This window comes from Somniosus microcephalus, chromosome 3, assembly GCF_052327205.1.
Source record: "Somniosus microcephalus isolate GS21.2 chromosome 3, FLI_Smic_1.0, whole genome shotgun sequence".
Classification (NCBI taxonomy): domain Eukaryota; kingdom Metazoa; phylum Chordata; class Chondrichthyes; order Squaliformes; family Somniosidae; genus Somniosus; species Somniosus microcephalus.
The window spans coordinates 268,056,584-268,080,596 of record NC_140989.1 but is presented as its reverse complement, the minus strand read 5'-3'; the positions used below and the strand labels follow the sequence as shown (position 1 = coordinate 268,080,596).

Below are 24,013 nucleotides of genomic sequence, written 5' to 3'. Positions count from 1 at the left end.
CAATCTGCTGATATTTTTACTGCATCACTCAATCCATTCTCTCTCCAGAAACGTCTAATTATCTCTTGAATCAAATTATACTGTTATCAACACACATCACCAGAGCAAAGCCATAAAGCTTTGAGGCTCCACCCAGTTCCCATTCTCAGCCACTCAAAATTAGCTGGAATGCCTCCATGAGGGCACTCTTGTATTTATTCCAGCAGACAATGAAGTGCAGCAAGCAGCCTAGCCCATTCTCCCAGCTCTAAATAGGCAAGTGACCCAAGGGACCAGAGTGGGAGAAAGCTTGAAATTAAGTGTCTATGCTGTTCACTTGATCTTAGCATACCCTCGAAAGCCATGCTGTTACGACTAAATCAGTAATTTGTATATTGTGTTATGTCTTTTAAAATTAATATGTAAAATAAAATACAAAACATGAAGTGGTAATGTCACACAAATACATTGAAGCTTGAACTTTTGTTGTGTTGCCAAATGTTTATGTTTCCGAATTCAAATTTTGTAACCAGTTAGAAACTTACATCACAAAGAGGCCTTTTGATCTTATTAACTGAGGGATAAGTAATGCTCATTACACATACCTGAACAAGTGCTACTCCAGCCATTAACGTCAAGAGTGAGAGCCACTGATAAACACCCAGGTTTTTTCCAAGCATAGTCACAGAAAAGAAAGCCGTGGTAAGAACCTTTAGCTGATAAGTAACCTATATAAGGGAAACTACATTATAGCAATGAATTATTTATTTACTTCAACAGTGTATAGAAATCCTATTTACACTTGCATCTCTGTTATTCAAATCTGGCCAGTTGCTTGCCACAGATCATATTTCTGAAGTCCCTATATAGTACACTATAGTCGAAATTGTATACGGCATGAGGTATTCAATCATCTCTATCAATTAATCATCCCTAAAACCCTCAATCCCATCCCTAACTAGACAGGTATCAAACTTTTTAAAGAAAAAGTTAATTGAGACAGCATTAAACTTTTTTGCCGAGAGTCTGTTCAGATATCCAGTACGCTGAGGAAAAACAATCTCCACTACTCTTTCATCTAGTTTGAGATTTGTATTGTGTGCTCAAGTATTCTAGTTCTTCACTTTCATTACCTATGCCTCTCATTTTTCTAAAAACCTGGATTATGTCCCTCCTCAGTCTGTGGCTCTCTTCACAATTTAGAACTGCAAGTGCCAGGATTAACCTCATCAGTCCTCTGAACCGTTGCAATGCTAAATATTGCAGAAATACATTGGCTCCCCGACAACACCTCGATTTTAAAATTCTCATCCTTGTTTTCAAATCCCTCCATGACCCCCGCCCCACCCCATCTCTGTAACTAACTCCAGCCCAACAACGCTCCAAGATCTCTGCGCTCCTCCAATTCTGGCCTCTTGCGCATCCCCAATTTTATTCGCTCCACCACTGGCGGCTGTGCCTTCAGCTGTTGGGGCCTAAGCTCTGGATTTCCCTCCCTAAACATCTCCGACTCTCTATCCTCCTTGAAGACACTCCTTTAAACCTCTTCACCTGTCCTAATATCGTCTTCTGTGGCTCGGTGTCAAATTTTGATTGATAATGCCGTGAAGCGCCTTGGGACATTTTACTGTGCTAAAGGGCTATATAAATGCAAGTTGTTTTTGTTAAATACTCTCCTCCAAGTCATTCACAAATTGCGTAAACAGCACACCTCTAAAATTTCAATAGTTACTGCCCCAGCCAGAGATTTTTCATTTGTTTCCAATTACCAACCTAGTTTTCAATCCAGCTAGCTGGATTGCCATAAATTTTAACCTTCTAAAGACACATTACATATGGAATTTTATCAAATTCCTTCTGAAAATCAAAGCAAATTAATACTCTCATCCATTAAGACATGTCTTCAAATACTTCCAAGAGATTAATAATGCATGGCCTTCTAAAACCCACCCTTCCCAGTTAAAATACACAAAAAAAAGCACAATAGAGGAAAATGATTTAAAGAGGTCTGAAAAACAATACCAAAAGTTACTATTTTACCTGATAAGTTGCTGCATCTAAATTGGACAACGCTACATAAAGGAGGTTATTTTGAAGGGTGTAAATTCCAGAAGGAATGGCAAGTTTTAGTGTGTCCATTGGTTTGTTAATAATTTCATCTTGTAACACTCGATTTAGTGCTTTAAAACTATAACCTAATGAAAAAGGAGGAAAATAACATAAGTAAAAATAGCCTTTCAAAATGTTCAAGCCGAGACATATTTATTTACCTCAAGAATTCCAATTTTTTTCAAACAATTTACTGTTCAGTTTTAAACCTGCAATTTACGGATTATAAAAATGTACAAAACAATTAAATTCATACCAAGAAAATCTAGAAGCAGTATTAAATAAAGGAAAACTAGAAGAAAATTGACTGAAATTCAAATAGCAATTATGTACTTATACAGTAGGTCTCTTGTAGCACTGTTTCAGGGAATTATACAAAAAGCATGTTACAATAGTGTTTTCTATGCACTTTTTCAAATGTCACACACTGTATACTATTTGTAGACTGACTGAGGGGAGCAGAAATGTTTATCCTACAGGGTCCCAGCGATCATGTTATTTTACAGCACAAAAGGAGGCCATTCAGCTTACTGTGCCTGTGGCTGCTCTCAAAGAATTATCCACTTAATTCCATTCCCCTTGCCCTTTCCTCACACCCATTTACATTTATATTAATCAAATTATTTATCCACTTCCATTTTAAAAGCTGTAATGGATTCTGCTATGGTATTCCACATCTTAACAAATCTATATAAAATAAATTGTCCTAATTTTTCACTTTGTTTTTTTGGTGTTCGCAAATTTATGCTCTGTAGCTGACTCATTGACTAGTGAAAATAGTTTTTCCTCGATTTACTTAATCAAAACCTCTCATAAAAAATGTTGGATCAGGTGAAACAATGTTGCAAGTCTAGGGTGCAGCAAAGCAGGACTTTGCATGTACATACAAACAGGCTGGGTTAAAACTTTCAGAAGCTCAGCATTTGTGATTCATATGGAATAGAACCCAGTTTTTCTATTCATTCTGATCTGACCTCCAAATACCAGTATTTGGATAGGCGACAAGACAATTGAATGAAAATGCATACATTTCAACTAGTGGTATAGCAGCATTCACAAAATACATTCTGTTGTTTTATCTTACTTATAAAAGCGAATAAAAAATTACTGCAATTTTAAGCAAGAAAAAATACACCAAATACTAATAGTGTACATACTAGAATCCTTATAGACTAATAAAAGGCATGCTGCAATCTTCATCATCTCAGCAATGACCACAGCAGTTGACGCTAGGTAACGAGGTCCTTCGTCCTTGAATGTCCGTGAGTAACGCATAGTCAATACAAGGCTGGTTGTCTGAAATACTAAGATTCCCAGCGAAATGTATTTCAAATTGAACGACATGTTTCCACTCTCACTTTCCTGGAAAAGTTAAAGTTAAAGATAAACACTAATTCATATCAAAAGAGCATTTTTAGTTTCAGGCTTTATCGCAAATACATAAAGAAAAACCAGCGTTAGAAGTTACAAAATGTATGGAAGAGGAGGAGGAGGAGTTTCCCTAGTAGTAGTCTTAGTGATGTAAAGGAAGGGGATTTAGTCGATCATGCCTTATTACATCCTGTCCCTAAATCCTCAATTTTAGTGGCAGAGACAGCTAGATGTGTGGTTTGGCATTTGGCTATGAACCTCCCATTTTTTTCAATGTATACTTTTAGTCATATTTGAAGCAAGAGGGAATTCAGTGTTCCTTTATCCATGGGACTGCATTAAGATCGAAAATTTCTCCCCATCGACAGCTAAAGGCCAAATCCCACCATTCTGTAATACTTCTTTCACTGTAATTTTCAAACTGACAGTCTACTAAATATGTAATTTAGCCAGATTTGAGACTTATAAAATGATTACCAAGATTTTCAGAACAGTTGTGCAGCAATGCCTTGCCTTCAATGGTCAGTTTATTAGATGGAGAATATGGATGCAAAAACTTTAAGAATTTAAAATTATTTCCCAATTTGTTTGGTAAGAAATTAATTTGAAGCTTATTTAAAATTCATATTTTACTTGGCTATTTCTTTTTATTTTGGGGTTGAGGAATATGGTTTTCCCCTTTTTATTAATTTTTTTGTCTGCGTGGCCTAACACTTTTACAAGCAAGGCAGACAGGCACATGGCCTACCCACAGGCCACTGACACTTTTGCCTCCTATAACAGCAGGGGCCACCCAAGTGTGATTCTCCCATCCAATTTTTCCTCCCCCAAAGAGTAATGAATATTTAGAATAGGTTTCCATCAAAATGTTGTATTTAAGGGGCAATTAGATAAGCACAAGTGCAAAAGGAATAGAAGGATATGCTGATAGGGTGAGATGAAGAGGGGTGGGAGGAGGCTCGTGTGGAGCATAAACACCAGCATAGACTAGTTGAGCCAAATGGTCTGTTTCTGCGCTGTAGATTCTATGTAAAAGCAGTTGATGTGGTATTGATTAGCACCTTCAAAGAGAATCTGGATAAATGTTTGGTTGGAAATGGGTTTGAACATTAAAGGAGTAACAAGATTGAACAATGCACGAGACACAATGTCATCTGTGTTTCTGGTGCAGTATGCCAAGGTCGAATAGTGATAATGTGGGAATAGATTAATGTTCTGGAGTTTAGCTTGGCTACCTGTGGAGATCAGGTGGAACAGTAAATTAAACTTAAAATTAATCGTTTCATTATGTAACATGCTTGGAGATGTTTCAAGTTGAAAAGTGATATAGAAATGCAAGTATTAAAAATAATTTCACACTGTTTTTGCCATTTCTCTCCCTCTTTTTTAAAGACATCAACTTGCTGCTGGGTTCAGTTCCATGGGTACATTCCTCAAGTGGCCATTATTCATTTCTGAGCTATGACAATGAGTGCCAGGCTATTCAACTGCAGGAGGCACCATTGCCAAGCCTTACTAAATGACCACATGTGCAAACATCCAGCCAAGGTCAACCATGTCGAGGAACCCCAGCCAATTTTCTAAACCAAGAGATGAGGTACACGATTTAAATCCAATTTATACTTCCTGGTTTAGACTCTGCGTATCTCAGTGAGGATTCTTCAATCTGATTGATTGAAGAGACACGCTGTTGCTTGTCCTGCTCACAGATCTCCTGTCAAGAGCACAGCGCTGGATCAGACACCTGATGACAGTAAGTCTCCACTCAAAATCCCGCGCAAACTCTGTGGGCAGCTGTCAGCGTAGTGCACAGCAAGCGCCATTCCTTTGCCGCTGACTGTAAAATCCGGGCCACTATCTAGTGTTGGAAATGATTAGAAGGCAAAGACTATATAGATTAAAGTGATGCAAAATGTATCTGACATGCTGGTGTACATTCAGCCAGAAAAAAGTCATCTACTGGTTTACTGCAATATTACTGTTTAACTTCTCTTTAAAATTATATTTTGGAAGACAAACACTTTAACTCAGTTTTTGGGTCTGATTCCACTTCCTGTTTAATTAGTCTGACAAGATACACCCTCTACACTAAGACTTAATCAAACAAATTACCAACATAAAAATTCCAGTTCTGACAAAAGGTCATCGACCTGAAATGTTAACCCTGTTTCTCTCAGATGCTGCCTGACCTGTGTATTTCCAACGTTTTCTGCTTATATTTCAAATTACCAACATAGCTTTTGGATCTTTGCATTACACAGGGTAAACCAAGCTATCACCATTAAGAATCAGCTTCATCAAGAGAATACAATGTACAGTTCAACTAAGCCATATTTGACATCCTTCATAAATCAAGCTGCCATAGTACAAGTCTTTTAAATCACAGCCGATATAACAAAGGCTTAAATAACAATTTTAAAATCAAATTTCAAAAGGTTATATCTGAAACATAAAGATGATTTACATGAACCTGTGTATGTTTTTGTCACAACTAATTAGGAAAAGATCTCAGTAACCAGAGGTTTCGACTACTCACCTGGGAAGATGAGTTAACAAATTACTTTTACTGTGGAAACCATTTTCTTAAGGCAAACATTTATAAAACTTAACCACTATGCTGAAGAACTGTATTTCAAGAATGATTTCCAAAAGAGTTTGTTAATTAGATTTTATAGTGAATACTGCCACCCCCTATAATCTTCTATTAATCTGCACTCAACATATTATTTTGCTGACAAGTCAAGTTATCACTGACAGGAACTTGCCAGATATACTGAGCTCCAATTAGAAAAGAGAACTCCCTATTAATCAAATTAGATTACTGTTGCTACCACAAATGTAAGTGAATTCCAAACAATTTGCTAATGTAAGTCCTCGAACAATAAAAACCAGCAGCAAGGAGCAAAAACCTGCTTAGCCAGTTCAAGACAGTATTGGAAAATAAAATCCAGAAGCTGAATGAGCTCAGAACACGAAAATTGGTGGGGTGGTAAATTGCGAGGAGGAAAGCCTCCGGCTACAGGACGATATAAACGGGTTGGTCAGATGGGCGGAAAAGTGGCAAATGGAATTTAACCCTGAAAAGTGCGAGGTGATGCATTTTGGACGGACAAATAAGGCAAGGGAATACACAATGAGTGGTAGGACCCTAGGAAGTACAGAGGGTCAGAGGGACCTTGGTGTACATGTACATAGATCCCTGAAGGCAGCGGAGCAGGTAGATAAGGTGGTTAAAAAGGCATATGGGATACTTGCCTTCATTAGCCGAGGCATAGAATATAAGAGCAGGGAGGTTATGATGGAGCTGTACAAAACGCTGGTGAGGCCACAGCTGGAGTACTGTGTGCAGTTCTGGTCGCCTCACTATAGGAAGGATGTGATTGCTTTGGAGAGGGTGCAGAGAAGATTCACCAGGATGTTACCTGGGATGGAGCGCCTCAGCTATGAAGAGAGGCTGGACAGGCTGGAGTTGTTTTCCTTGGAGCAGAGAAGGCTGAGGGGGGACCTGATTGAGGTGTACAAAATAATGAGGGGCATAGATAGGGTAAAGAGGAACTTTTCCCCTTAGTGGGGGGGGTCAATAACAAGGGGGCATAGATTCAGGGTAAGGGGCAGGAGATTTAGAGGGGATTTGAGGAGGAACTTTTTCACCCAGAGGGTGGTTGGAATGTGGAACTCAATGCCTGAAAGGGTGGTGGAGGCAGGAACCCTCACAACATTCAAGAAGCATTTGGATGAGCACTTGAAATGCCATTGCATACAAGGCTATGGACCAAATGCTGGAAAATGGGATTAGACTGGACAGGGATGGATGGGCGGCGCAGACACGATGGGCCGAAGGGCCTCTTTCTGTGCTGTAAAACTCTATGACTCTGAGAACAATCGGAGACTGTATACAAACTGCAAATGAGCAAAGGTGAGTAAATAGAGTTGAAATACAGATCAGCTATGATCGCTCAAGGGGCTGAATGGCCTACTCCTGTTCCTATGTTCCTTCTGTTTGGGGATAGTGCGGGAAAGTAGAGTTGAGGTAGAAGATCAGCCATGATCTTATTGAATGGAGGAGCAGGCTCGAAGGACTGAATGGCTTACTCCTGCTCCTATTTCTTATGTTATGTTCCTTCCTGTGACTTGGAAAATGGAGGAATGAAAAGCTGGGGATGGTAGTGCACGGCAGTAGATGGAGCTCGATGTCCTAAATTACCCTACCAGTTCTCTCACTTTCTCTCCCAGACACAACACTCAGTTTCACAACTTCAAATCAGAGGATAAGATTAAACACAGAGTGTGCAACCAGCCTAGCCATCCATCGTCAGGTGTGGTTTGATCCTACAAGAAATATTGTTCCTTCCTCTCCGCAGCCAAATCCTCTTGCTACTCCAGTGTCATTCTGGAGCTCAAAGACAATCCCAAGCTCCTCTTTTCTATCACTAATTACCTCTTTAACTACCACATTGCACATTACATAATAGCATATAACTCTCCTGTCATAATAAAAGAGCACATTCCAACTGATCATGAGCAGAGCTGCAGAAGATTTGTACATATAATAAACTTGTATCGAGCACACATCTGATGGAAGTGCATGGGTGCGGATGCTGGGTAAAGTTGGCTTGGGATTGGTGCTGATGCCCTCCACAGTCAAATGGCCCATTGACACTTACTGCCTGGCCAGCACAAAGAATGGCCACTAGCACATTGCACAATGGAATGGTACCCTACTATGAGTAACTATACCAAGGAGAGGAGAATCAAGGAAAGTAGCAGTGGTGGCTATATCTCTGACACATCTCTCTGTCATACATAATTTGTCCATAACAACTGGAATCCCCATCACACAAAACCCATCTGAAATTTCCAACTCCATCCCCAGGCTACAGTGAGGAAAACTAATTGCAGACAATTTTGTGTGCATCCCAGGTGACTTTTTTCAGAATTGTATAACTTTGTTCCGTTACATCTAGCTATATAGAATTCTGAGTGAAGACGGGAGAAAGCTGCTGAAAACAGCAAGAAGAATTTTTTTTTTTGCGAGACTTGGTCAGTTCGAAGGTATGTGCTGCTTTATGAATGGTAGCTTTGAAAAAATATTTGAGAGATTTGATTGCTTGGTCTACGGTTATTCCTCTCACCATTTTGCTACTTTTGATTTGTCCACACTGGTCAATCGGATACTCGATTGGTAGTTTAACAGATAGCTGTTTATTTGCGTAACTGATTTTTTTTTGTCTTGCGCATGTATGACACTTTCTGGTGAAACACATTTAAAAGAATGAGACACAATACATGCTAAATGGTACAAATTTAAAGGGGGTGCAAAGAGAAACCTGGGGGTGTTTGTGCACAAATCTTTGAAGATGGCAGGACAGTTTAACAAAGCAGTTAATTAAGCATATGGGATCCTGGGCTTTATAAATAGTTACAGAGAGTTCAGAAGCCAGGAAGTTATGCTAAACCTTTATAAAACACTAGTTCGGCCCTAGCTGGAGTGTTGTGTTCAATTCTGGGCACCACACTTTAGGAAAGACATGAAGGCTTTGGAGAGGGTACAGAAGAGATTTACTAGAATGGTTCCACGGATGAGGGATTACAGTTATGGGGGTAGACCGGAGAAGCTGGGTTGTTCTCCTTAGAGCAGAGAAGGCCAAGAGGAGATTTGATAGAGGTGTTTAAAATCAGGAAGGGTTTAGATAGGGTAGGAGAGAAACTGTTTCCAATGGCCGAAGGGTCAATAACCAGAGGGCACAGATTTAACGCGATTGGCAAAAGACCCAGAGGTGACACGAGGAAAAACTTTTTTTATGCAATGAGTGGTTAGGATTTGGAATGCACTGCCTGATAGAGTGGGAATGCAGATTCAATAGCAGCCTTCAAAAAGGGATTTTTAAAAATTTTAATTATTCATTCATAGGATGTGGGCATCGCTGGCAAGACCAGCATTTATTGGCCATCCCTAATTGCCCTCGAGAAGTTGATGGTGAGCCGCCTTCTTGAACTGCTGCAGTGTTTGTGGCATACAGGAAACTTTGTGTTATCCGGAGGCTAAGTGTCCGGCAAGCTCGAGCCACCAGCAAAAATCAGGAGCCGTTTTTTTTTTTTTTTCTTCTCGTGGCTTTTTTTCCCCCCCAACAGTCAGGCTCTGGAAAGTCTCTCTGAAGCTGTTGCTAAGCTACAGAGATGCTTCCAAGGTACGGGCCGACTGTTTAGAAGCTGTTGCTAAGCAACAGTGTTTGTTGTCAGATACGGAGATGAAAAGCTCCGTATGCTTCAACATTAACGCTGGTGTGTCCGGCAGTTTTGAGGGAACGGCAACAGCTCGGTCCCGTCGGTGCCGGATAGCACAAAGTTTCCTGTAGTAGTATACTTCTTTGTATTGGTTTGGTACAACTGAGTGGCTTGCTAGGCCATTTCAGAGGGCAGTTAAGAGTTAACCACATTGCTGTGGGTCTGAAGTCGCATATAGGCCAGACCAGGTAAGGACAGCAGATTTCTTTACCTAAAGGATTTAAGTGAACCAGATGGGTTTTTAATGACAATCCTGTAGTTCTATGGTCACCATTACTGATTTTATTCCAGATTTATTTAATTGAATTTAAATTCCCCAGTTGCCGTGGTAGGATTTGAACTCATGTCTCTGGACCATTAGTCCAGGTCTCTGGATAACTAGTCCATGATGACTAGTCCAGTAACATAACCATAAGTGAATTGGATAAATACTTGAAGGAAAAAAAATTGCAGGGATATGGGGAAAGAACAGGGGAGTGGGACTAACTGGATTGCTCTTCGAAAGAGCTGCTGCAGACTCAATGGGCAGAATGGCGTCCTACTGTGCTGTATTATTTTATGATTCTAAAGAAAAGGTAAGGCTCTACAGATGTACACTAGACAGCAATAGAAATCAGCTGTGAGGCAAATCTATCCATTTGTGCTAAAACCAAGTTACATAATTAGTTTGGAAATTTGTAAAGCGAGTAAATTCACAATAAGCTTTCTTTATTGACTTGAAGTCATGACAATACAACAAGACAAGCAGAATACCCAGCTTACAACAAGTAAACCAACATAAACACAGAAAATGCTGGAAATACTCAGCAGGTCAGGCAGCATCTGTGGAGAGAGAAACAGAGTTAACGTTTCAGGTCGACGACCCTTCGTCTGAACGTAAGCCAACATGATGCACCACCACAGGATTTTTGAAGCAACAAACAAAGCCACGAAGACTATGTACAGATAAAAATGCTACACAGTCTGATAAAACAAGTAAAAACCCATCACAGGTCACATTTTTGACTGTTTGAGAAAGAGAAACATTTTAGATTCTTGCAGCTGGGCAGCAAAATATAACCCTTAACTAGTAATGCAACATACTGTGTGTGTTAGTTAAACCACTTCTGTATGTAGCTTGATTTGCTTTAAATTTATATTTACAATATTAAACGGATTACAATTTTAATCAAAAAATTGTTTCATAGTGCCGCAGTATTTAGACATACTCTTTTGCAAACATACTCGCATTCTGAGAGTCTCACATTACGATATGAACACATAATTTCAATAGCTTAATTAGATATTTAGGTACTACCACAGCAACACAATTGCCGTCATCTCAAGTAAATCCCCTGCAATTTTCTTTCAGGAACTTTGCATGAAGAAAGGCTTTCCAACCAATTACAGTGAAGGGAGCTCCGCATGCCCGTAATGCTTCAATTCTAGTTTATCCTGGATCAATAAGACTGCACATGTACAAGGCGACACAAAGTAAAGACATTTACTAGGTTTATAGTTTTGTTTCCCAAGAATGTTATCTGTCTTTACATTAGCAAGACTGATGTCAGAAAATGATTATAAATGCCATCTACTGCTGTTGTATCTAATTTTCACAGCATCGCGACTTGATTCAGAGCATTTAATATGCAGAAACATAACAGCAAGCATATGATCATTTAAGATTGTCTGGGCAAATATTCAAACAATGGCTGATCCAATACTTAATATAAAGTCCTTGCTCCACAAAGAAGTCAAAACTACCATTTATTCCCTAAGTAACCCCAAAAACCAACACACATTCCTTTTTAAACCCCATTATCTACTCTTGTTCTATAAGCAAGTAACAATCTGACTCTAGATCCAGTCTTCAATGGCTGGTTTCCCTCTGTGGTGCAGCCCTTTAGTGCTTTTTCCTCCGAGCCGCTGGCAGTTCCTAGAGTCGTGATACTGATGTTCACTATCCCACAAAATATTTGTGCTTCCTGTTCTTGGCCTAGCAATCTGTTTAAAATCTTAATTTATTTTAAGTTGCAGCCGACAGATGAAAGGTTAACTTAATTGTGACAGTACAGGCCAAAGGGGTGGCTGGTAAACACAGTGGGTTTTTACCTTTAAAGAAACGAATTCCAGCTGTTCTCCGAGCAGTCGAGTGGACTCACGCCTTTATTATATGATGAAATGTAAGAAACCATTAATTCTCTCATTCGGGATAGAAGCCAGTGCGCACGCGCGCTTCCGCCGCAATGTTCGATGGGGATTGTAGTTTATTCTGCCGATCTGAATTTAAATTTCTGGCCGCAAATCTCTCGGTATTTTACAGGTTGCATTGGTGAGAATGTCCGCACCAGTAGGGAAATCCCACGTTTCACTCTTGTCTCCGCTTACCTGAAAAATCCTTCAAGTGCAATGGCCGCTGATCCCCTGTAGCGAGATTTCCTGATTTATTCTCGCGAGAACATTCATTCATTCATATATAACACACACACACCCCAACCACACACAGAGGAATTGGTCTTAACTGCAGCACTGTGGCTCCAGGCAGTTAGCAAGTTACCTCTATTGCAGATTTTCATAAAGAAATTAATTTGAGATCTTGTCTGCCTGAACAACTTCAATTTATATAGCATAAAAAAATACAAGACTTACAACCTTTCATGACCTCAGGACGTCCCAAAGCGCAATGAAATACTTTAAAACTTGTAATGTAGGAAATGCGGGCAGCCAATTTGCACACAGCAAGGTCCCACAAACAGCAACGTGATAATGAACAGATAATCTGTTTTAATGCTGTTGGTTGAGGGATAAATATTGGCCAGGACACTGGGGAGAACGCCCCTGCTCTTCTTAATAGTGCCATTGGATCTTTTACGTCCACCTGAGAGGGTAGACGGGGCCTCGGTTTAACATCTCATTCGAAAGACTGGACATCCGACATTGCTGCACTCCCTCAGTACTGTATTGGAGTTTCAGCCAAGATTATGTGCTCAAATCTCGAGTGGGGCTTGAACCCCACAAGTCCGGTTCAGTTGCGAGTGTGTTACCACTGAACCATGGCTGACACCTGAATCATATTTGGATCATGCGGTTCTGGACTTTTTTTCTCCCTCGGATTTTGTAACTCCTGTTGGTAATGCCAACACAAGATGCTCTGTAATTATAGCTGTCAGCAGAATTTCAGATACACCAACCTGCCATATTTAATACAGACTTGACAGCATCATTCCCCCTCCCCCAGAATCACAGATGGATAGTAATCAGGAGATTGTCGACAGTCCCCATCCCATACACACGGTAGTGTTTCCAGTACCCTTCCCGCCATGACACAGACTCATTGGCCACTGAAGCCACAGCCTCAAACACACCCATTCACCCAAATCCCAGTCCTGTTGTTTCCTTCTACCTGAATCCCCCACCATCAACATCCTGGGGGTCACCATTGACCAGAAACTTAACTGGACCAGCCACATAAATACTGTGGCTCCCAGAGCAGGTCAGAGGCTGAGTATTCTACAGCGAGTGACTCCGCTCCTGACTCCTCCCTAAAACATTTCCACAAGGCACAAGTCAGGAGTGTGATGGAATACTCTCCACTTGCCTGGACAAGTGCAGCTCCAACAACGCTCAAGAAGCTCGACACCATCCAAGACAAAGCAGTCCCCTTCACTGGCACCCAATCCACCACCTTAAACATTCACTCCCTCCACCACCGGTGCACTGTGGCTGCTGTGTGTACCATCTACAAGATGCACTGCAGAAACTCACTAAGGCTTCTTCGACAGCACCTCCCAAACCCGCCACCACTACCACCTAGAAGGACAAGGGCAGCAGGCACATGGGAACACCGCCACCTGCAAATTCCCCTCCAAGTCACACACCGTCCTGACTTAGCGTTCCTTCATCATCGTTGAGTCAAAACCCTGGAACTCACTCCCTAATAGTACCGTGGGAGTTCCTTAACCACACGGACTGCAGTGGTTCAAGGTGGCGGCTCACCACCTTCTCAAGGGTAGTTAGGGATGGGCAATAAATGCTGGCCTTGCCAGCGACGCCCACATCCCATAATAATTTTTTTAAATTGCAAAATAAGAGGGGGAGGTAAAAACGGAAGGGTCAATAAGAGAAAAGAAAAAAAGTGAAGCTTTGTAAAAGGCAAATTAAAGAAATAGAGAGTGAATGAAACAAATGGAGGAAAAAATAAATGAGAAACAGAAGTGCAGGAGATAGTGCAAACAAGAAACAAGTCAAAGGGACTGACAGAGAAACAGAAGAGCAAGTAAAACAAAAATGGAGCATGGCAAGAGAGGGAAAAAAACAGAAATAGCAGAGGGGGACAAATGGAAATGGAGAGAGAAAAATGTTGGAGCAGAAGAAATGAAAAAGAGGATGGAAATAGTGTGGTTGAACAACACCAAAAGGCACTAAATAGATCGAGTTAGGTGAGATATTTAATCATGATTCTGCCAGATTCAAAACTGATTTAATCATATGTAGCCAATTTGCCAGTTGTGACACACAGATGCAGCCCATTGCTCCAAATGGTTGGATGCCCTGCCATAAAAAAATTGTATCCTTTCCAAATATATGATTGTCTAATTTAAAAACCAAATCCTTTGCTTTCTCTGGCTGTAAATCTTCTTTCCCATCTCTGCAATTGAGGAATGCCTCACCTGCAGGTACTTAAAATTAAAAGATCTTTAGTTGGATATAATATTCTTGTTGAAGGTGCTTGAAAGGTTGGAACATTGCAATAAAAGTATTTCATTATTAATATTCCACTCTCTGCCCCTACTTTAATATATGGGATTTGCTGGCTCTCTTTGATGTCTCCGTGAGTAAACACATCATATGAAATGACATTCAGCCAGACAGAATCAGTCTGATCTGTGCCGAGTTTGCTAATCTTAGCTGGGATCGTACTTGGGATGCGACAATGAGCCACAGCATCCTAGATTAGGAAAGGAAAAGTCATACTCCAGATTGCTGTCCAGTGATCCCTGCTAGAATGTGTTCAGCTATGGTTGTTGGGTATGGAGAGGATCAGGCTGTGATGCCTCTCCAGGATCAAAAATCTTGCTGCCACTCACCATCCAGGGTCATAACCAGAGGTCTGTTGTCATCTACGGAACCATATCACAATATAAATCCTCATCTGCAGGAGACACAAAACTGGTGTTTTAAAACTCAATCAGGCTTCAATCTTCACACTTGAACACAGTTATCAATAAATACTAAGTTTTCTGGTAATGTGCAACAAGTACAAGATATAGAAAATAATGGAAGATAGGAGTTGAATTACAAGTGTCGTAGTGCAATTTTAAGCATAGACGTGTAGAACAAAAGGGACTACACTAACTTAAGTTTGATCCCTCAACTGGTTATTAATATTTAGATTTCAGAGTCAGTTGGCACTCTGTCACTGTCTGTAGGAGTATTATGTAATCCAGAGTGGTACAGATGCTACACCACTGAATTCCAAGTCTAAGCCATGCTGAACCACAAAGTGAAAATAGGCCAGGAGGAAGAGAAGATCAGATGTTAAGTTGTCACTTGACCATTCTTGAAAAACACCTTGTGGCTGGAACAAAAGCAAAATCCTGAAGTGCAAAGCAGCAGGGGACAATCTTCCCCTTCCCCTTCCCAAATTGCTACAGCTGGTGCATGATGCAGCAAGAAAGAGTTTCCTTAAATTCGCTAAAACGGGAGAGTTAACTTAGAAAAAATCAAAACGGTTGCTTGCAGTGTTTTTTTTAAGTAGTATCTCTTGCTTCAGAACGAGTCTCACGTACATAAGGGAGATACCGGAGAGATGCACTGTAAACAAGGATGGCAATATAACAATTCAAGTTTATTACTAACATAGCTGTTTTTTGTTTGCTCAGGAGATAGCTTGGTGGATAAATGCCTCGAGTGGTATAGATCTAGAGGGTTCAAGGTTTGACTGCAGGTCTGGTTGAATTGGCGGATCTTTGGCACGGCAGTGGTGGGGTACTACTAGTGACCGCATTTCACCTTTGCTAAGGAGAGAGAGAAAAATTAGCCAGATTTATTCCTCATTTTTGGTATCTAGTGGGCATTGCTGGAAAGCGCGCATGTGTGTATTCTTGGTGAATGAAGGATCAGGCTTTGCTTTGATACTTCCAATGTTAAATAGCCTACTGAAATTATCAAAGCTCACACGAAGAATGACTGCTTAATCAAAGTAATCGGGACCTCAAGCACTGTACTCCAGCATCAATCACTACCTTCAGAGGAGGGGAGGAAAAAAGGATGTTTTCTCTTACTGGAATCTGGCAATTATTTTTTCTATTACTGCCTTATGTTCATTTGGAAGTATACTGCCTAGTGTGAAACTGAACAGTACAGACGAGGAAGGTCCTAACTTTGATCCTTCATCTCTGCTCAATTAGCTAATGTTGACCACAGTAGTAAGGGTGGTACTACGGATCTCAGTGCCCCTACACTAGGCAAGAAGGAAAAATAGTTCCTGCTCCTAATCACTACTAATGATTTCTGCTGGACAGAATGAGCGAGTGAGGTACTGGAGGACACCTGGTACATTTACTACTGTACCCCAGCATGAATCAGTGGCTTCAGGATAGGAAGGGTAAAAAAAAGTGGGAGAATTTATTTTTAAAATTTCACCATCTACAACATATTTTTTCTACGTCATCCTATAGAAATGTAATTCATAGTAATCCCTGAACATTGGATTGGATCTCTTTCAAAAACTACAGACAAAAACTTCTATTCATTAACCTTTTGGATTTTCTGGAAAACACATTTTAACTCTATTCATCAAAAATGTGTAAAGTCCAGTTTGTGACTAAAATTACCGTCATAAAATGCAAGGCTTTTCAGTCCAGAAATGAATCAATGGAAATCATTATTTAGTTCCTACATGACCAAGTTTACTTGTAATTGCAGCTGCAATTGGTGATCCAGTTCAGATTGCATCATTGAAACTCTGAACACAAATATAACTGTGTTGCTTATGGGAGCCCCTGAAAAAGGTGAGCCGTGTGTTTATGTTCAAAGATGTAGTGAGAGGTATCTGACAATCATCCTTTGAGTTCAATTTGTTTGCTAATCTGCAAAAGTTGTAACGTTAATCAGAGGATAAACTACAAGGAAGAACTCAACTGGCATACAACATTTTCACCCAACACCTCTGGCAGCCTTGTAGGTGGTGTGCACATTTTGTCTTGGATTTGTAATGTCAAGATAGATGAAAACGAATTAATCTTAATAAAATATTAAGTTAAATTGTTTTCTTCGCAATTTAAAAGTTTGTATTTCAAATTTTTAGGGTACTATAATGTTGCACATCTATGTCAACAGTGTTCGATGGATAAAATACTGTGCGTTTCATGCTAGCAATCAGCCAGCCAATAAAGGGTGCTTCGGATGTGGTTTGCAAAGTCTTACACAATATTAATCTAAAAATTAAGATACTTAAATAGGTAATGGAATTAAACGAGAATCCATTTGTAAACCCCCACAGGATAAAAAAAAAATGCTAATATCTTATATTCAAGACTATGTAACAAGAAATTGTCAAACTCTTGTATAAAAGTAAGAATCTAAAAGGAAATTAAGATTTATAATCACCCAAAATTACCTCAATTTATAAATGGAGCGTCATCAAAAAAATATATACTCCTCGTTTCCATTAATATAGCTAAAAAGGCCCAGATCAATATCAAGTGTTAGCAGCCAATTCAATTGTGGGAGATCTCACAGTCAAGGTTCATTCTATTCTCACCTTATATCAACAGATGCATACTTCCAGCAGAGGTTGCTGAAAAGCAATCAGGAACGGGAACCCATGCATGAAAATTCAAAATTGTTAAAAGACAGTCAGCATTGATTGAGGTAATGGAGGCTAAATTTAGGTAACCAGCTAGAGTTTTTCCAAAGACATTACTAAAATGGTAGACAGGAGAAATGCAGGTGATTTTACTTAATTTTCCAACAGAGTTCCACATCCCTGATTATGAGCTAAAATAAAGGAGTCATACAACAACAACTTGTACTTATGTAGCGATGTTAACGTAGTAAAATGGCCCAAGGCATTTCACAGGAGTGTTTTAAGACAAAAAATGACACCAAGCCACATGCGAAAAATTATGGCAGGTGACCAAACGCTTGGTCAAAGAGGTAGGTTTTCCGGAGCGTCTTAAAAGGAGGAAAGAGAGGTCGAGAGGCAGAGAAGTTTAGGCAATGAATTCCAGAGCTTAGGGCCTAGGCAACAGAAGGCACGGCCACTAAAGGTTGAGCGATTATAATCAGAGATTCTCAAGAGGACAGAATTAGAGGAGCACAGATATCTCGGGGGGGGGGGGGCGGCAGGGGGCTGAAGGAGATTATACAGGTAGGGAGGGGCGAGGCCATGGAGGGATTTGAAAATCAGGATGAGAATTCTGAAATCGAGGCGTTGCTTAACCGGGAGCCAATGTAGGTCAGCGAGCACGGGGTGATGGGTGTACGGGACTTGGTGCAAGTTAAGACACAGGCAGCCGAGTTTTGGATGACCTCAAGTTTACGTAGGATAGAATGGGGAGGCCAGCCAGGAGTGCATTGGAATAGTCAAGTCTAGAGGGAACAAAGGCATGGATGAGGGGGTTCAGCAGCAGATGAGCCGAGGCAAGGGCGGAGACGGGCGATGTTACGGAGGTGGAAATAGGCGGTCTTAGTTATGCTGCAGATATGTGATCGGAAGCTCATTTCAGGGTCAAATATGACACCAAGGTTGCGAACAGTGTGGTTCAGCCTCAGACAGATGTTAGGGAGGGCGCTGGAGTCAGTGGCTAGGGAACAGAGTTTGAGGTGGGGACCGAAAACAATGGCTTCGTTCTTCCCAATATTTAACTGGAGAAACTTTCTGCTCATGCAGAACTGGATGGTCGGACAAGCAGGTTGTCAATTTAGAGACCGTGGAGGGGTTGAGAGACGTGGTAGTGAGGTAGAGCTGGGTGTCGTCAGCGTACATGTGGAAACTGACACTGTGTTTTTGGATGATGTCGCCAAGGGGCAACATGTAGATGAGAAATAGGAGGGGGCAAAGGATAGATCCGAGGGGGACACCAGAGGTAACAATGCGGGAGCAGGAAGAGAAGCTGTTGCAGGTGATTCTCTGGCTACGATTAGATAGATAAGAATGGATCCAGGCGAGTGCAGTCCCACCAAGCTGTACAACGGTGGAGAGGCGTTGGAGAAGGATGGAGTGGTCAAATGTGTCAAAGGCTGCAGACAACTCAAGGACGATGAGGAGGATAGTTTACCTTTGTCACAATCACAAAGCATGTCATTTGTGACTTTGATGAGAGCCGTTTCGGTACTGTGGCAAGGGCGGAAACCTGATTGGAAGGATTCAAATATGGAGTTGCGGGAAAGATGGGCACGGATTTGGGAGGGGACAACATGTTCAAGGACTTGAGAGGAAAGGGAGGTTGGAGATGGGGTGGTAGTTTGCAAGGACGGAGAGGTCAAGGGTTGGTTTTTTGAGAGGGGAGAGGACGACAGATTTGAGGGAGAAGGGGACAGTACCGTTAACAAGGTCAGCTAACATGGGAGTCAGAAAAGGAAGTTGGGTGGTCAGCAGTTTGGTGGGAAGAAGGTCGAGGGAGCAGGAAATGGGTCTCATGGACAAGATTAGCGCAGAGAGGTCATGAGGGGAGATCAGAGAGAAACTGGAGAAAGATGCAAGTTCAGGGCTAGGGCAGGGGGGAACCTTAGAGGAAGTTTGGCCCGGTGGGCTAGGGGAAGGAAGGGAAGTGGCAGAAGCAGCTGAACGGATGGTCTCAATCACAGAGGCAAAAAAGTCTGAGTTCCTCACACTTTAAGGAGTCAGTTAGCAGTGGAGAATAGAAGCTGAGGTTTATCTTTGTATTCAAGAATGCTTCTAGAATAGTGAGCAATTTTGGCAGACAAGAGCAGGACCCGATAATGCTTTATGTGGTCCAGCCAGATCTGGTGATGAATGGCTAAACCAGATGTCTGCCATATCCGTTGAAGTCTGCGTCCCTTGGACTTAAGGGAGTGAAGATGAGGGCCACACCAGGGGGAACGGCCAGGGTGAGAGAGAGAGAGTAATTGCTTTAAACGGATTAGGGCATCAAAGGTGGTGGTGAGGGTATGGTTGAACAGATCGGTAGCTGCAGAAATATCGTGGTGAATGGAGGGCCAAAGGCTGGACAGTTGGGATTTCAAAAGTGCAGTTGTAAGAGAGTTGGAGAGTTTTTTCCAGGGGGCGGACACAAAAGGAAGTAGTGTTGGGTGGGTGGTGGAAAGGGGGTGTGGGTGGAGAGCGATACAAGGAAGTGGTCAGAGATGGCCTTTTCTGGGATTGACATGATGGAAGTAGCAAGGACCCAAGAGATGGCAAGGTCAAGGGGGTGGCCTTGAATATGGGTTGGGGAGTTTACATGGAGGGAGAGATTAAGGGAGGATAGGAGGCTAGTGAACTCAGAGGAGAGAGAGCATGATGAATTGAGTTGGAGGTTGAAATCACCGAGGAGGAGAAGACGTTCAGTGCAGAGGCTGAGGGAGGAAAGCAGTGAAGATATCTCGGTAATAACATTTTTATGGTACTTGGGTGGGCAGTAGAGAACAAGAATTTTAAATGAGAAGTGAGAGGGGTGGAATAAGGCGAGATGCTCAAAGGAGGAGAAAGTGCCAGAGGAGTAGGGGGACAGACAGTGTGATTTGGTGATGAGAGCCACACCGCCACCACAGCGGTCTGAGCAGGGCAAGTGGTGGAAGGTATAGCCAGGTGGGGAAGCTTCAATTAAGGATAAGGTGTCATCACCCTCAACCAAGTTTCCGTCAAGGCCATGATATCGATGCAATCATCCACAATAAGCTTATGGATGGCAAGGGCCTTGTTCACAAGTGAACGGACATTCTGGTGGGAAATACGGAGAGGGTCAGTTGTGGCTGCCCCACTACCAGCGTCCACAGGGTCAGCACTGGGGGGTTGAGTTGGATGGGGAGGAAATGGGCAAGATTTGCCCCCAGTGGGCACGCTGGGCGGGAAGGTCGGCGAGAGAGTAGGATGGGACAGTTGGGGTTGCTGCTCGTAAGGCGGCAGCGACGAGTGCCTCGATGGGCCCTTCGTAGGATGCCAAGAGAGGCACAGAGGGAATCTGTGGGCTTATCTAAGAGGGAGTCAAGCCTGGGACGGCGGCAGGAGAGTAGGAAGGTTGAAGAGTAATGAAGGATTGGGGTCGAGATTTGAGAGAGCAGAGTATCTGTGGTAAACCACTGTTATTGTATATTGTTACCTCTGGGTGGCGCTGTGTACCAAGGCATGCCTCAGCTGACTCCGCCCACATGACCAGGTATAATGGTGGGGGTTTCGCCGACTCACTTCCTTCTTGGAACCAGCCACCCACGAGAGGCATGCTCTGTTCTCTAGTTAATAAAAGCCTTTTCATCACCTTCCTGATTCATCGTCTTTTATGGAGTAATTGATAAGCGTATCAGTATCCAAGAGGGGAAGAGATGAAAGGAAGCATGACGACAAGAGAAAGCGGTCAGGGAGGGAATGGGGAGAAAAGGAAACAAGGGGGAAAAAGTGGAAAAGTATTGAATGGCTCGGGTCCGGAGCGGCAGCCAAAGTGCGCACGCGAATGGACACAGGGGAAAAGCTCAGGTTACATAGGCCTGGTTAAATGTAGTAATTAATGGGATACGTATTTCCTGGTAGCAGGGAATAGGTTGGAGACAATAGTAGGGAGACCAGGGTCAAAGTCAGAGATTCCATGGAAAGACAAAGCCGACGTAAGCAGGCTGGGGTCGGCACAGAGCATCGACGAACCGCTGTCCAAAGCAGGCAAGTGATGTCCAGAAGCTATTTGAAGGGTAGAGAGTTCGAGGATGGAGGTTGTTGCCGTAGGAATAAGAGTCGGTAGCGATGCAGAAAGATGATGACGAAACTGACACAAGTTGGAGGTCACTGTAGATCAAAGTGGCGAAGAAAAAGTAAAACCACAAGCCAGCAACCAGCAAAGCAGGGGGATGGGCACCAGCATATAGGAGTAGAAAAGAGGAATAAGGTGCATAAAAGAGTGAGTGTGTTGGATAGTACTAGAGGTGGTAATAGTACCATATTAGATAGGAGCAGACTAAGAAAGACTATGAAAAATTCAAAAATGGGTTTAGAATACATGTACATAAACACACAAAGTATGGTGAATAAGGTTGGTGAGCTACAAGCACAATTAGCTGTGTGGCAATATAATGCGGCAATAACGAAAACGTGACTTAAAAACGGTGAGGACTGGGCATTTAATATTCAAGGGTACGAGGTGTTCAGAAAAGATAGGGAAGGAAAAAGGGGAGGTGGGGTGGCAGTGTTGATTAAGGAAGACATTGTAGTGTTGGAAAGGGAGGATGTTCTTGAGGGGACAAGGACAGAATCCATTTGGTTAGAGTTGAAGAGCAAAAAGGGTACGATCACGCTATAGGGGATATTCTATAGGCCTCCAAATAGTGAGAGGGGTTAGAGGAGCAAATCTGCAGGGAAATCGCAGAGATATGCAAGAGCTATAGAGCGGTGATATTGGGGGACTTCAATTACCCAAATACCGATTGGGATAAAGCTAGAGTAAAGGGAAAGGAGGGGGAGGAATTTCTGAAATGTGTTCAGGAGAATTTCCTTGACCAATATGTTCTTGGCCCAACTAGGAAGGAGGCATTGCTGGATCTGGTGCTGGGGAATGAGGTGGGCCAGGTCGACCAAGTATCTGGGGGAGAACACTTGGGTACGAGTGATCATCGTATCATAAGATTTAGATTAGCAATGGAGAGGAGCATGGAACAATCTAGAGTGGAACTTCTAAACTGGAATAGGGCTAACTTCAACAGTATGCAAAAGGATCTAGCCAGGGTAAAATGGAACCAAAGGCTGACAGGATAATCTGTAACGGAACAATGGGTGATCTTTAAGGCGGAGATGTTGTAAATACAGGCTAGGTACATTCCAACAAGAAGGAAGGGTAAGGGAACCAAAGCAAGGACTCATTGGATGACGAGGGAAGTAGAGAAGATGATGAAACAAAAAGAGGGTGTATGATGCATGTCAGGTGAATTCTTTAAGGGAGAACCAGACCAAATACAATAAGTTGAAAGGGGATGTGAAGATGAAAATAAGATTGGCAAAGATAGAATATGAGAGTAGAAGGGAACCCAAAAATCATCTACCGGTATGTAAACAGTAAGCGAGTAGTAAGAGGCGGGGTGGGACCCATTAGAGACAAAGAAGGTGATATATGCTTAGAGGCACAGGGCAAGGCTAGAATACTCAATGAGTACTTTGTATCAGTGTTTACTAAGGAGGTGGATGCTGACAAAATATCGATAGAAGTGGAAAAGGTAGAAGCAATGGAAGGGGTGAAAATTGATAGACAGGATGTACTAGAAAGGCTGGGTATGCTTAGAGTGGACAAGTTGCCTGGTCCAGATGGCTTGCATCCCAGGTTGCTAAGGGAATTGGGGGAGGAGATAGCGGAAGGGCTCAATGTTTTCAAGGGGAGACTGGATAGGCATTTGAGGGAAATAAACTTGCAGGGCTACGGGGATAGAGCAGGGGAATGGGACTGACTGGATTGCTCTACAGAGAGCCAGCATGGACTCGATGGGCCGAATGGCCTCCTTCTATGCCGTTGATTCCAATTTGACAAAAGAATTTAGCAGCATAAGACTTGAAGCGACTGAAAAGCAGAGTAGAACCTCAGCCACTGTGTCAAACCGTGTAGTCAGCAGAGCAACGAAGTCCTGTTTGCGAAAAATCCAGTGATGGAAGTCAAGTTTCAGCAGAGTTCCGGCAGTTGAAAGAGCTCAGTGAGAACAAAGACACACCCGGGGATGGGCAGTGTACTCTGCAGGGGTAGCTTTAAACTTGTAGTTTGAATAAGAGATAAAGCATAGCACTGGATTTAAAGTTGATTTGGAAAGAAGGCAAATGTAAATGGGAAATTTTCAGTCGAGAAAGTGGTTATGAGTGGTACCTTATGATCAGTCTCAGGACCAGTCGTGTTTTGAGATTTTTGCCTTTTTGTTCTTGGAAGGATTTGGGGTTAATTAATATTGAGATGTTGCTATTAGATTAAATTTGGCCCACAAGGGTTAACTGCGAACAACACAACACAATCTGCAGTAAAATGGAGTTTGAAGCCATAGAGGCAGACAATGCTCCCTTCCTAAGATTAATGCCAGTCAGTTCAAATAAATACTGACTCATAAGTGAAGTTGGACCAATATCAATTTTTGTGCAAGGAGTGGTAGG

The 24,013-nt window shown here is 42.0% G+C and overlaps 1 protein-coding gene across 2 annotated transcripts in view; it reads right to left on the bottom strand.

Annotated features, from left to right (window-relative positions):
• Positions 1-24,013, bottom strand: part of LOC147121907 (UDP-N-acetylglucosamine transporter-like) — a 61,808-nt gene that overhangs the window by 30,830 nt on the left and 6,965 nt on the right. Inside the window, exons 1-4 of one of the 2 annotated variants that reach the window (XM_085982448.1) lie at positions 11,836-11,924; positions 3,246-3,450; positions 2,020-2,174; positions 585-707 (exon numbers count right to left, since the gene is read on the bottom strand). In XM_085982448.1, the coding sequence (XP_085838574.1) occupies positions 585-707; positions 2,020-2,174; positions 3,246-3,432 (465 nt within the window). In that variant the 5' untranslated portion in view covers positions 3,433-3,450; positions 11,836-11,924. Of the gene's footprint in view, positions 1-584; positions 708-2,019; positions 2,175-3,245; positions 3,451-11,835; positions 11,925-24,013 lie in introns of those variants that run through there. The other variant, XM_085982447.1, reaches the window with a different exon arrangement.